The following is a 14,188-nucleotide window of genomic DNA, read 5'->3' on the forward strand; positions in this document are numbered from 1 at the left end:
TACCTGCCGCCCCAAATGGTACCCTATTCAAGCACATTCAATGGAGAACCTCAAAGACAGGGCCCTTGTAGTGGTGTGTGTGTGTGTGTGTGTGTGTGTGTGTGTGTGTGTGTGTGTGTGTGTGTGTGTGTGTGTGTGTGTGTGTGTGTGTGTGTGTGTGTGTGTGTGTGTGTGTGTGTGTGTGTGTGTATGTAGGCTCTCTTATGTGTGTGTGTGTGTGTGTGTGTGTGTGTGTGTGTGTGTGTGTGTGTGTGTGTGTGTGTGTGTGTGTGTGTGTGTGTGTGTGTGTGTGTGTGTGTGTGTGTGTGTGTGTGTGTGTGTGTGTGTTGTGTCCTGTCCTCTACAGATAAAGTGCTGTAATCAGAACCCTATAGGCCATAGAGCTGGTGGTGACCAGACCGGTGAGGAAGGCCAGAGCTCTGCTGGGCTGGGGCAGGGGGAGGACGTAGGCCACGGTGTGGCAGAGCCTGGAACCAACAAACACCCGGAAGTGGAGCAGAGCAGTGGAGAGGTCTGGCCCCGTCAGGGTATACAGCAGGCCAATCACTACGAACGGAATGATGTTCTCCAGGTCGTTCTGGTGGCATCTGGGGGGGAACGAGAGAGAAGAGAGAGTTCAGATCCGTATATATCAAAATATTTGGATAATTAAAAATGTCGAAATGAATTACATTAAAAGCAGTACTTCTAACACCTACTTCCTGTCATAGTTACAGCAGTTGTACGTCAGCGTGAACCACAGAGCTGTGTTGAAATGATATTTCTATGGGGCTACCTTCGTACTCTCTCCACATCAGGATCCACCCTGACCATCTTCTTCTTGTCCTCTGTAGAGGAGGTCAGACTGGTGTCCTCCTGGTTAGCAAATGCCTGAAAGGAGGTGGAAGCATGGAGGGGACATGTTTTTTTTGCTTGTTTCATTTACACCTCAGCTCTGTTAGGCCAGGGGGGGTCAAAGTTCATCTATTCAACACACTTCTCAGCTCCTCTGTTCTATTCCATTCATGAAATTGAATTTAAATTCACTTGGAATTATGCTTTTTTTTATTCAAACCGTTTTTGAAGTGGTTTTGTTAGTAGCCCTTTCCTGCAGTCAATGACCAAAAGCGCCCTCTAGTGGCCACCTGGGTGGAACTTCATTCATATTCTTCATAATTTCATAATTGAATCAAGATGATTTCAGAAAACCTGATTGAAAATCCTATGTTTCTATGTCAAACAGTTCTGTTATATTTCAGTCTTCTGTGATGTATATAAAGTGTAATATTGGGATGCAAACTCAAAATTGAATACATTTCAACTCTATATCTGACCTGGTACAGGTGTCTTCTTGTTTTTAAGCCCATAACCGTGTGTGTGAGGTGTATACTTTTGTTTCAAAGTAGATTTGTTTAAGACTACCAGAGAAACACTCTGTGTGACCCTGATTTAGCCCACTGCAGTAAAATTAAAGTAAAAAAAGTTGAAGGTGTTTTCTGTGTATAAGCTATAAATATGCATGTTACAAGGCTCCAGGTTTGTGTACCTTTCTGGTGAGTCTGAAGTATCCAGTCATGGGAGACATCAGCATCATCTTGAGGACGATGATAGTGGCATAGGTAGAGAAGGCCAGGAACACCTCACTGTCTATCATATGAGTTAGCTCTGCCATGTCTGTTCTGTTGAGTCCCTCTAGACAACAGACAACATACCTTAGTGATGACACGGTTCAGGTTTGATTGAACTTCAAGTGGATTTGATAATGGTTTTACATTTCGACTTCAAAAAATGTTCTATAAAAAAAAATAAAATTGTAATTGATAAACACGCGAAGTAAGTCTGATCATTGATCTAATTGTAATAAGACATTAATAAACCTAATGCATGTAGACATTTATTGAGTTAAGACAACCCTTATTTTTGTTATTTTCTGGGGTGCTATTGCAGAATTTTGGAGAGCAGTGCTCAATCCAACACTTTAAGTTTCCAATCTTTGTAATGTATGTGACATTTTTACTGCACATCTGTTTCTGTGGTAGCTGACACAGATGCAATTTGCCCAAAAGAAAGATAATACTTTGCCCGCGGGGGGCCAGTATGAAAAATATAAATAAATAAAAAATGTATGCACTCAATAACTGTAAGTCGCTCTGGATAAGAGTGTCTGCTAAATGACTAAAATGTAAAATGTAAATACTATGATAAATTAAATGAATGCATTTGTATTGTGACACAATGTCTCCCATGCACATTTTATAAACTGTGCAGCCCTGGGTACGTGCAGCCACAGCGTTAGTGCATTTAGATAGCCTACCGACATTACGTAAAATAGCCTACTTTTTTCTTCAAAGAACGATGCGAACTTTGAACCACTGTAACGGTTACATTTCAGTTATCTACACATGCGCTACAATAATATTCCGCTGATGGCGTTCGCATAGGTTATTTGAGTTGAGCAAATAGTTTCCTACCTTTTCCAGAACTTCGTCTTTGGCTTTGAATCGCCCCAGTGAAAAGTACCAGCCTGCGATACTGTGCCTACGTGGGCGGTTTGTTCGTGCAGTTTCAGAACCGGAGGCGAATATTTGGAATTCCGCCAGGTCTGCGCCTCAACGGAAAAATGTGTCCACTTACATTACATTTTAGTCATTTAGCAGACGCTCTTATCCAGAGCGACTTACAGTTAGTGAATACATATTTTTTTTATACTGGCCCCCCGTGGGAATCGAACCCACAACCCTGGCGTTGCAAACGCCATGCTCTATCAACTGAGCTACATCCCTGCCGGCCATTCCCTCCCCTACCCTGGACAACGCTGGGCCAATTGTGCGCCGCCCATCAGTCTCCCGGTCGCGGCCGGCTGCGACAGAGCCTGGATTCGAACCAGGATCTCTAGTGGCACAGCTAGCACTGCGATGCAGTGCCTTAGACCACTGCGCCACTCAGGAGCCTCCAATGGCTTTTTTATGTTACCGTTGATTGTCTGATGAACACATTTTCATCTACAACATCTATGTATATTCGTTCTACAAACAAATACCATGAGACATGTAATTATATAATTTTTTTGTTTATTTACAGGGAAAAGCATGGAAATGACTATCACTGAATGGCGTAGAAAATGCAATGGACAAAGTAAACCAATTAGTAGGGTTACAAATATGTAGCCAAGTAAACATATAATATAGTTCTAAAAGCCTCATTAAAAAATAAAATACAGAATTAGATCAAGTAAGGTCATATTCATTAGCAAATTAGCAAAATATCTCTGGTATTAATAGCCGACTTCATAGGCCTTTATTAATTCAGCTCAGAGAACAACAAATTTCCCCCATCTTTAATTCAACTTTAATTCCCAAACCCTAATTGAATAATTTATAAACATTAGATAATCACATCAGTGCAAACATGTCTAAGATATCAAATTAGTGTTTGCTGTCACTCAGACAACCAGACAGACCGGTCTGAAGAGCAGTGTGTCAGACATTTTTTGGGGGATTATGTGTGTATTGTTTTGTATTTTTATTGCTGAGTAGTACTGCACTGTTGGACCTAGAGAAACACAATCATTTCGCTGCACCTGCGATAACATTTGCAAATCTGTGTACGCGACCAATAAAGCGTGATGTGGGTAAACTAGGCAGACACGTGCACCATCAGATACTGAGCTGCACATTATTTAGTTTAGGGCTCCATTCAATCCGTATCGCCGAAGTTCAGCGCTGTAGCGTGCTTGAAATTTAAAGGTAATTTTCCGATAGAGAAGATATATGCAGCGTTTACCGTGAATGCAGTAGCCGCGGGAACATTGCCATTCAATTACTATTGCGCTGTAGCACTGAACTTCCGTGAAACGGATTGAATCGAGCTCTAATTTTAGTTTAATTAATTTTGCTGATATTATAATTTTTTGCACAGATACAATTCAGTGCTGAGTTCAAAACAAAACGTGCAGGGAATGTCAAGTTAGTCTAGTGATACAACCGAACCAATAGAATAGTCCCAGAAGTGCAATCTCCATGTTCAATCAAGCACTGTCGAGTATTTAACATTATGTAGCCTATTTGACCCACATCTGCTAAATGTGTGGAGAGTCCCGAAGACTATTTTAGGCCATCTGAAAACGTTTAATCAATAAATCTGGATTAATTGATTGATCGCCTCTTCAGAGGTGGGCTGTGCTTAGCACCCTGTATGCCATGGAGAAGGTAGCGCCCATGCCAACCATCCAAGCCAGAGCTCTGCTGGGCTGGGGCAGGGGGAGGACGTAGGCCACGGTGTGGCAGAGCCTGGAACCAACAAACACCCGGAAGTGGAGCAGAGCAGCGGAGAGGTCTGGCCCCGTCAGGGTATACAGCAGGCCAATCACTACGAACGGAATGATGTTCTCCAGGTCGTTCTGGTGGCATCTGGGGAATGTGAGAAGAGACCGTAAGAAGAATACTACTAGGAAAAACTTGCTGTCCGAAGTACTAACAATGACTAGAATATGACAGGATAGAATAATCACGTTAAAGATCATAGATACATTCAGCTTCATCTCAAGTTATAAAATGAATGTAACTAAATCAGCCTTACTGCCTCCCAAGACTCCAACTCTACTTATAGAATCCCAACCGCTTCCCGTTTTAAATATTTGGGAATAGATATATTTCCTTTCTTAGACAAAACCATTGCCAGAAACTTTAACAGAATGCTCAAATAAATTCAATCTGACCTCAGTAGATTGAACAATATCCCAGTTGCTTTAACCGGCAGAATATTTATTGTCAAAATGTATATATTGCCACGGCTGAATTTCTGTAGTTCAATGCTTCCCATGTCTCCCCTTTTTGGCTATCGGGATAAAATTCATAGTGCGGTTAAAACATTTACAGTATATGGCAAGGTAAACGATCCCGGATAAAAATTAATACATTTACAAAGAGGGAAAGCTGTATGAGAACTATCCTTATCAAACTTTAAATGGTATTTCTAGGCACTAGCATTTCGCCCCATCCTAAACTGGTTTAGACATGATTCTTCCACCCCCTGTCTGAATATAGAGAGAAATAGAGGTGGTCTCCACTGATATATCCCTTAAACAATGTAATATGGTGTCTCCTATTGCCCTGGAAGAGGTGGTCTCCACTGATATGTCCCTTAAACAATGTAATATGGTGTCTCCTATTGCCCTGGAAGAGGTGGTCTCCACTGATATGTCCCTTAAACAATGTAATATGGTGTCTCCTATTGCCCTGGAAGAGGTGGTCTTCACTGATATGTCCCTTAAACAATGTAATATGGTGTCTCCTATTGCCCTGGAAGAGGTGGTCTCCACTGATATATCCCTTAAACAATGTAATATGGTGTCTCCTATTGCCCTGGAAGAGGTGGTCTTCACTGATATATCCCTTAAATAATGTAATATGGTGTCTCCTATTGCCCTGGAAGAGGTGGTCTCCACTGATATATCCCTTAAACAATGTAATATGGTGTCTCCTATTGCCCTGGAAGAGGTGGTCTCCACTGATATGTCCCTTAAACAATGTAATATGGTGTCTCCTATTGCCCTGGAAGAGGTGGTCTCCACTGATATGTCCCTTAAACAATGTAATATGGTGTCTCCTATTGCCCTGGAAGAGGTGGTCTCCACTGATATGTCCCTTAAACAATGTAATATGGTGTCTCCTATTGCCCTGGAAGAGGTGGTCTCCACTGATATATCCCTTAAACAATGTAATATGGTGTCTCCTATTGCCCTGGAAGAGGTGGTCTCCACTGATATATCCCTTAAACAATGTAATATGGTGTCTCCTATTGCCCTGGAAGAGGTGGTCTCCACTGATATGTCCCTTAAACAATGTAATATGGTGTCTCCTATTGCCCTGGAAGAGGTGGTCTCCACTGATATGTCCCTTAAACAATGTAATATGGTGTCTCCTATTGCCCTGGAAGAGGTGGTCTCCACTGATATGTCCCTTAAACAATGTAATATGGTGTCTCCTATTGCCATGGAAGAGGTGGTCTCCACTGATATGTCCCTTAAACAATGTAATATGGTGTCTCCTATTGCCCTGGAAGAGGTGGTCTCCACTGATATATCCCTTAAACAATGTAATATGGTGTCTCCTATTGCCCTGGAAGAGGTGGTCTCCACTGATATGTCCCTTAAACAATGTAATATGGTGTCTCCTATTGCCCTGGAAGAGGTGGTCTCCACTGATATGTCCCTTAAACAATGTAATATGGTGTCTCCTATTGCCCTGGAAGAGGTGGTCTCCACTGATATATCCCTTAAACAATGTAATATGGTGTCTCCTATTGCCCTGGAAGAGGTGGTCTCCACTGATATGTCCCTTAAACAATGTAATATGGTGTCTCCTATTGCCCTGGAAGAGGTGGTCTCCACTGATATGTCCCTTAAACAATGTAATATGGTGTCTCCTATTGCCCTGGAAGAGGTGGTCTCCACTGATATGTCCCTTAAACAATGTAATATGGTGTCTCCTATTGCCCTGGAAGAGGTGGTCTCCACTGATATGTCCCTTAAACAATGTCAACTACGCTTTGGTCCTATTACTGCTCACACAATTTCTATTTGGTGCAAAACTGAAAAACAATTTATTTGGGAATCCAAATGTCGTGCCCATACTTCAATATTTCACGATAATGCCTTGCGATCTGGAGGGTGGCCTTTTGCATCCCCCCAATGGTCCAAATGTGGAATCCGTACCCTTGGCGATATCATGGACACTAATGGTTTTGAGAACATTCCAAGATTTGAATGAAACATACACATTACCTTTTTCTATATTTACAATTTAGGTCAGACATACTGGCCTATGGAGTCCCTTTGGAAACCCAACTACCGAACCATCCAATGATGGGATTTATAGCCTATGGAGTCCCTTTGAAAACCCAACTACCGAACCATCCAATGATGGGATTTATAGCCTATGGAGTCCCTTTGGAAACCCAACTACCGAACCATCCAATGATGGGATTTATAGCCTATGGAGTCCCTTTGGAAACCCAACTACCGAACCATCCAATGATGGGATTTATAGCCTATGGAGTCCCTTTGAAAACCCAACTACCGAACCATCCAATTCAGGTCAGCTATGCTGGCCTATGGAGTCCCTTTGAAAACCCAACTACCGAACCATCCAATGATGGGATTCATAAATACATTATCTGGGCTTTGTAAAGGACTAATCTCTTTTGAACAACTTTTTTTTAAAGATCATATTCTTAGCTAGCCATTAAAAAAGTATGGCCAACAGATCTAATATAAGCTGAACAACCCTTTAACTGGAACAGAATATTGGAAAAATATGACCTTGGCATCCCGTAATCCAAACCATCAATTTATACATGTTACGTTTGTTCACAGATAGTATTTAACACCAAGGAAATGTTTTATCATGAAATTGGCCCCAACTCCCAACTGTTCACTGTGTGCCCTAAATCAGGTAGACACATTCCTTCATATGATGTGGGAGTGCCCTGCAGTTAAATGCTTCCGGGGCAAAGTTACAAAATTAATTTTGAAAAGCATGAATTTAAATATTCAGTGCTTTGCATCTATTATGTTACTTAACGATGACAGACCCTTGAATCTCTCAGTTAATCAGAGAATATAACTGTTGGCAGGCAGATGGCTCTAAAATGGCAACCACCTCACTCATGGTTTCTGGGTGGGAGGGTGGATTGGGACTGAGGGGGGGGAAAGGTCGGGGTTATCTTTGTATGCATATATTTGATTGTTTTTGTACCTGTAACCCCCCCTCTGAAAAAGAGTTGTCACAAAAAATAATAGAATAGAATGAAAGTATTTAATAACTGTAAGTCTAGGGTGGGCCTCTATAAGTCTAGGGTGGGCCTCTATAAGTCTAGGCTGGCCTCTATAAGTCTAGGGGGGCCTCTATAAGTATAGGGGGGCCTCTATAAGTCTAGGGGGCCTCTATAAGTCTAGGGGGGCCTCTATAAGTCTAGGGGTCTCTGTAAGTCTAGGGGTCTCTGTAAGTCTAGGGGTCTCTGTAAGTCTAGGGGGGCCTCTATAAGTCTAGGGGGCCTCTGTAAGTCTAGGGGGTCTCTGTAAGTCTAGGGTGGGCCTCTATAAGTCTAGGGTGGGCCTACCTTCTCACACGTTCCACATCCGGGTCAACTCTCAGCATCTTCTTCTTCTCCTCTGGAGTCTTAGCCATCCCTGTGTCTTCCATGTTGGCAAAACACTGCGGAAGGAGAGACACGTTTACATCATACAGGCTATATAACACTGTGGAGGGAGAGACACGTTTACATCATACAGGCTATATAACACTGTGGAGGGAGAGACAAGTTTACATCATACAGGTTATATAACGCTGTGGAGGGAGAGACAGGTTTACATCATACAGGTTATATAACACTGTGGAGGGAGAGACACGTTTACATCATACAGGCTATATAACACTGTGGAGGGAGAGACACGTTTACATCATACAGGCTATATAACACTGTGGAGGGAGAGACACGTTCACATCATACAGGCTATATAACACTGTGGAGGGAGAGACACGTTTACATCATACAGGCTATATAACACTGTGGAGGGAGAGACAAGTTTACATCATACAGGCTATATAACACTGTGGAGGGAGAGACACGTTTACATCATACAGGTTATATAACACTGTGGAGGGAGAGACACGTTTACATCACAGAGTTCACTTACAGGTTATATAACACTGTGGAGGGAGAGACACGTTTACATCATACAGGCTATATAACACTGTGGAGGGAGAGACACGTTTACATCATACAGGCTATATAACACTGTGGAGGGAGAGACACGTTTACATCATAAAGGTTATATAACACTGTGGAGGGAGAGACACGTTTACATCATACAGGCTATATAACACTGTGGAGGGAGAGACACGTTTACATCATACAGGCTATATAACACTGTGGAGGGAGAGACACGTTTACATCATACAGGTTATATAACACTGTGGAGGGAGAGACACGTTTACATCATACAGGCTATATAACAATGTGGAGGGAGAGACACGTTCACATCATACAGGCTATATAACACTGTGGAGGGAGAGACACGTTTACATCATACAGGTTATATAACACTGTGGAGGGAGAGACACGTTTACATCATAGAGGTTATATAACACTGTGGAGGGAGAGACACGGGTACATCATACAGGCTATATAACACTGTGGAGGGAGAGACACGTTTACATCATACAGGCTATATAACACTGTGGAGGGAGAGACACGTTTACATCATACAGGCTATATAACACTGTGGAGGGAGAGACACGTTTACATCATACAGGCTATATAACACTGTGGAGGGAGAGACACGTTTACATCATACAGGTTATATAACACTGTGGAGGGAGAGACATGTTTACATCATACAGGTTATATAACACTGTGGAGGGAGAGGCACGTTTACATCATACAGGCTATATAACACTGTGGAGGGAGAGACACGTTTACATCATACAGGCTATATAACACTGTGGAGGGAGAGACACGTTTACATCATACAGGTTATATAACACTGTGGAGGGAGAGACACGTTTACATCATACAGGCTATATAACACTGTGGAGGGAGAGACACGTTTACATCATACAGGTTATATAACACTGTGGAGGGAGAGACACGTTTACATCATACAGGCTATATAACACTGTGGAGGGAGAGACACGTTCACATCATACAGGTTATATAACACTGTGGAGGGAGAGACACGTTTACATCATACAGGCTATATAACACTGTGGAGGGAGTGACACGTTTACATCATACAGGCTATATAACACTGTGGAGGGAGTGACACGTTTACATCACACAGGCTATATAACACTGTGGAGGGAGAGACACGTTTACATCATACAGGCTATATAACAATGTGGAGGGAGAGACACGTTCACATCATACAGGCTATATAACACTGTGGAGGGAGAGACACGTTTACATCATACAGGCTATATAACACTGTGGAGGGAGAGACACGTTTACATCATACAGGTTATATAACACTGTGGAGGGAGAGACACGTTCACATCATACAGGTTATATAACACTGTGGAGGGAGAGACACGTTTACATCATACAGGCTATATAACACTGTGGAGGGAGTGACACGTTTACATCATACAGGCTATATAACACTGTGGAGGGAGTGACATGTTTACATCACACAGGCTATATAACACTGTGGAGGGAGAGACACGTTTACATCATACAGGCTATATAACACTGTGGAGGGAGAGACACGTTTACATCATACAGGTTATATAACACTGTGGAGGGAGAGACACGTTTACATCATAGAGTTCACTTACAGGTCACATATCCCAACCTATTATAACAAAGGTTTACCATGTCAACATTCAAGTTCCTAAAATATAACTTTGCTGCATAGATCTATGAGACATTATTATGAGAGAGGATGCTAAAGGTCCCCAGGTTTAGGCACACAGTACTTTACATGTCAGTAACTTCATTTATGTTCACCTGACTACAATTACCACATCCCCCATACCTTTCTGGTGAAGCGGAAGTACGCCGTCATGGGAGACATCAGCATCATCTTGAGGACGATGACAGTGGCATAGGTAGAGAAGGCCAGGAACACCTCGCTGTCTATCACGGAGGACATTTCCTTCATCTTGGTGTCACTCTGCATGACCAACATGGGGACAATGATAAACAGCACTGGGCTTTCTGATCTTTATAAGTACAGTCTGAATGGTGCATGCCAATGTTTACAGAAGTTACCATGCATATTGAACATACATTTAATTCCATTGAAACCACCAACATGCTGGGCCCAGACACACAACACAGTGTGATTCACATACTGACATGTAACAATGAAAATTACTGGTGTATAGGCTAGCATCTATAAGCACAGCAGCTGTTATTGTATCTATGCAAGTTTTGCCTGTCAGTGTCAACAACAGCATTAATTAATACACCATCTGTTTGAATGATATGCTACTGTAAGTTAATTATGTTCTGTTTGAATGATATTCTACTGTAAGTTAATTATGTTCTGTTTGAATGATATCCTACTGTAAGTTAATTATGTTCTGTTTGAATGATATGCTACTGCAAGTTACTTATCTTCTGTTTGAATGATATCCTACTGTAAGTTAATTATGTTCTGTTTGAATGAAATGCTACTGCAAGTTAATTATGTTCTGTTTGAATGATATGCTACTGTAAGTTAATTATGTTCTGTTTGAATGATATGCTACTGCAAGTTACTTATCTTCTGTTTGAATGATATGCTACTGCAAGTTACTTCTGTTACTGTATTCAGTTTACGGCCCTCATCGCTATCATAGTAGCGCAGCAGTGGTTTTATCGTTCAAATGTAACCGTCACATATGAGGTCAGATAAGTAGCCTACCAAGTAGAAAAAACATAATGGCGCGAGCAACAGCCCTAAAACAAAACACTTTGTTTCGCGCAGTTACCAAAACACGTTTACTGGTGCGCCCCGCCCCTGCTGCACCCCTCCCGGGCTGCAGATTACACACAGACAACCGTGGATCAACTTTGATAAGTGGAGGAAAACATACTTCTTACCCGTCTGGAGCGGTCCTTCTCCCTGTAATCAGGAGTAGAAGTGTATCTGACGTAGTGGGTTTCACAGAGCAGAGATCGTTCGAGACTTCAAAGGGAGGCGCAAAGGGACACTTGGACCGAGGACACGTGTGGTGTTGCGCAATTGAGGGCAGGTTGAACGGACACAGATTCCACCACCAATGGGAAAACATTGTTAAATTGTTACGCAGCAATTTTTATGGTGTATATACCCTTACGAAAACAGATTGCAGTCAGAGTGCACTGTAGTATTACTGTAGTTAGAGTGTAGTATAATTGCAGTACACTGTAGTATAACTGTAGTTAGAGTGTAGTATAATTGCAGTAATGCTGAAAATACTGCGTCCAAAAGAACACTGTTTTTTTTTTTTACTGCAGTAATTTTGCAGTGTAACTGCAGTGACAGTGCAGTACTTGGGGACAGTTGTATAATGATGAGTTGTTGATGTAACCAAACCAGGTTTCAAATCAAATTATTCTGCAATTACTGAGTCCAAAATACCACAGTCTACTGCAGTCACTGCACTTTTACTGCAAAAAACTGCAATCTTTTTCTGTAAGGGGTAAGATCGTTTTAGCAAGGAACTGCAGTATGCACATTTTGATCATGTGTATGTCTCTGCCTGCATGCCTCTGTGTGATGTGTGTGTGTGTGTGTGTGTGTGTGTGTGTGTGTGTGTGTGTGTGTGTGTGTGTGTGTGTGTGTGTGTGTGTGTGTGTGTGTGTGTGTCTGCCTGCATGCCTCTGTGTATATGTGTGTGTGTGTGTGTGTGTGTGTGTGTGTGTGTATGTATATGTGTGTGTGTGTGTGTGTGTGTGAGTGTGTATGTGTGTGTGTGTGTGTCTGTGTGTGTGTGTGTGTGTGTGTGTGTGTGTCTGTCTGCATGCCTTTGTGTGTATGTGTGTGTGTGTGTGTGTGTGTGTGTGTGTGTGTATGTGTATGTGTGTGTGTGTGTGTGTGTGTATGCACTCTTCACCTGCAGTAGGCCAAGGTGTTAGCTTGCTGGAACAAACGTTTCCAGTTCCAGTTTATGTGGGTAGTGTAGCAATCTTCCCTCCCCGACCCTGATTGGAGGAAGCCAGGTTCCAAAGAGCACAGAGTGGGTAGTGTAGCTATCTTCCCTCCCCGACCCTGATATGAGGAAGCCAGGTTCCAAAGAGCACAGAGTCAGTTAATGCTGACTCACCATGACCGTTCCATGAACACACCAATAGCAAAGGTGATCTGAGCTGCACCGCATGTCTGATCTCATCTCCAACACCTCACAATTCCAGTTCCGGTAAGGCCAGCTTTGGATTCAGCATCAGGTTTGGTTGTGCAGTGATTCCAGAAGTGTGACACAAAGAAGCCTAATGATCAGCTATTAATAGTCGAATGATTCATTTAAGACATAAATTATGTACACTGGATGTGCAATGGATCAGATGTGACAAATAGGTGATAAAAATGGATTTACACCAGATACGATTTGAAGTTTTGAGGACTTTGAGGACTTTGAGACGTTGAACGTCCTCAAGTAATGTAATTGTTTCAGAAACTACATTTCCTGTGTGTGTGTGTGTGTGTGTGTGTGTGTGTGTGTGTGTGTGTGTGTGGGCTCAAACTTGCATTAGGAATAAAGGAAAACTACTGAGTGATTATTCTGTTCTGATCAGTTTGGTTTTACCTCAGCGCAGAGAGCAGGGAAAAATGACTGTATTATATCAACTGAATACTCTCTCTCTCTCTCTCTCTCTCTCTCTCTCTCTCTCTCTCTCTCTCTCTCTCTCTCTCTCTCTCTCTCTCTCTCTCTCTCTCTCTCTCTCTCTCTCTCTCTCTCTCTCTCTCTCTCTCTCTCTCTCTCTCTCTCTCTCTGTCTCTCTCTCTCTCTCTCTCTCTCTCTCTCTCTCTCTCTCTCGTCTCTCTCTCTCTCTCTCTCTCTCTCTCTCTCTCTCTCTCTCTCTCTCTCTCTCTCTCTCTCTCTCTCTCTCTCTCTCTCTCTCTCTTGTCTCTCTCTCTCTCTCTCTCTCCATTAGTAATGGTCTCCCCTAATGGAGGTCTCCTGCCCTCCAGCGTGTGTAGCCCGCTGGGCCAGGTCATGGACCCTCCAGTGTGTGTAGCCTCCAATGCCCCTCCCCTTTCCCTTCCTAATGGCTCTTAATGAAGGACCTCATTAAGGATCGCTGCTCCGCTAACGAAGGGTGTGTGTGTGTGTGTTTGACGTAGTAGGGCCACACAGCTGCTCATTAGGCTAACAGCTCCAGGGCTTTGTCTCCAACAATCACACTGGATCCACAGCACCGAAAACGAAGAAGAAGAAGAAGAAGAAGAAGAAGAAGAAGAAGAAGAAGAAGAAGAAGAAGAAGAAGAAGAAGAAGAAGAAGAAGAAGAAGAAGAAGAAGAAGAAGAAATATTAGTGCTACCTATGTTGTACTTCGGGACAGTTGTATATGATGAGTTGTTGATGTAACCAAACCAGGTTTAAAATCAAATCAAATCAAACCAAATTGTATTTGTCACATACGCGTGTTTAGCAGATGTTATTGCGGGTGTAGCGAAATGCTTGTGTGCTTCTAGCTCCGACAGTGCAGTAATATCTAACAAGTAATATCTAACAATTTC

General features: G+C 42.4%; 2 protein-coding genes across 3 annotated transcripts; both read right to left on the reverse strand.

Moving 5' to 3' along the window:
* Window positions 1-258: 258 nt before the first annotated feature.
* On the reverse strand, window positions 259-2,605 carry mgst1.1 (microsomal glutathione S-transferase 1.1). The gene is made up of 4 exons (XM_041869281.2): window positions 2,451-2,605; window positions 1,526-1,671; window positions 776-870; window positions 259-587 (listed from the first exon to the last, which is right to left on the reverse strand). Exons 2-4 carry the CDS (start codon window positions 1,649-1,651, stop codon window positions 341-343), a joined length of 468 nt encoding a protein of 155 aa, XP_041725215.2. The 5' UTR covers window positions 1,652-1,671; window positions 2,451-2,605; the 3' UTR covers window positions 259-340.
* Window positions 2,606-3,030: 425 nt separating this feature from the next.
* Window positions 3,031-11,675, reverse strand: LOC123480948 (microsomal glutathione S-transferase 1-like). 2 transcript variants are annotated; one of them, XM_041869282.2, is made up of 4 exons: window positions 11,569-11,675; window positions 10,517-10,654; window positions 8,101-8,195; window positions 3,031-4,388 (listed from the first exon to the last, which is right to left on the reverse strand). In XM_041869282.2, exons 2-4 carry the CDS (start codon window positions 10,640-10,642, stop codon window positions 4,145-4,147), a joined length of 465 nt encoding a protein of 154 aa, XP_041725216.2. In that variant the 5' UTR covers window positions 10,643-10,654; window positions 11,569-11,675; the 3' UTR covers window positions 3,031-4,144. The 2 variants fall into 2 exon arrangements, with proteins under 2 accessions (XP_041725216.2, XP_041725217.2); XM_041869283.2 differs by having other exon boundaries at window positions 11,562-11,668.
* Between the last annotated feature and the right edge of the window lie 2,513 nt (window positions 11,676-14,188).

This window comes from Coregonus clupeaformis, unplaced genomic scaffold, assembly GCF_020615455.1.
Source record: "Coregonus clupeaformis isolate EN_2021a unplaced genomic scaffold, ASM2061545v1 scaf0454, whole genome shotgun sequence".
Lineage (NCBI taxonomy): Eukaryota > Metazoa > Chordata > Actinopteri > Salmoniformes > Salmonidae > Coregonus > Coregonus clupeaformis.

Bases quoted from the DNA above. Each gene is read 5' to 3' on its own strand.
- mgst1.1 (XM_041869281.2), bottom strand. From the start codon at position 1,651: ATGGCAGAGCTAACTCATATGATAGACAGTGAGGTGTTCCTGGCCTTC. The intron at 871-1,525 runs GTACACAAACCT...ACCTCCTTTCAG, and splicing joins ACTTCAGACTCACCAGAAAG to GCATTTGCTAACCAGGAGGA. The intron at 588-775 runs GTAGCCCCATAG...GTTCCCCCCCAG, and splicing joins GATGTGGAGAGAGTACGAAG to ATGCCACCAGAACGACCTGG.
- LOC123480948 (XM_041869282.2), bottom strand. From the start codon at position 10,642: ATGAAGGAAATGTCCTCCGTGATAGACAGCGAGGTGTTCCTGGCCTTC. The intron at 8,196-10,516 runs GTATGGGGGATG...CTCCTTCCGCAG, and splicing joins ACTTCCGCTTCACCAGAAAG to TGTTTTGCCAACATGGAAGA. The intron at 4,389-8,100 runs GTAGGCCCACCC...CACATTCCCCAG, and splicing joins GATGTGGAACGTGTGAGAAG to ATGCCACCAGAACGACCTGG.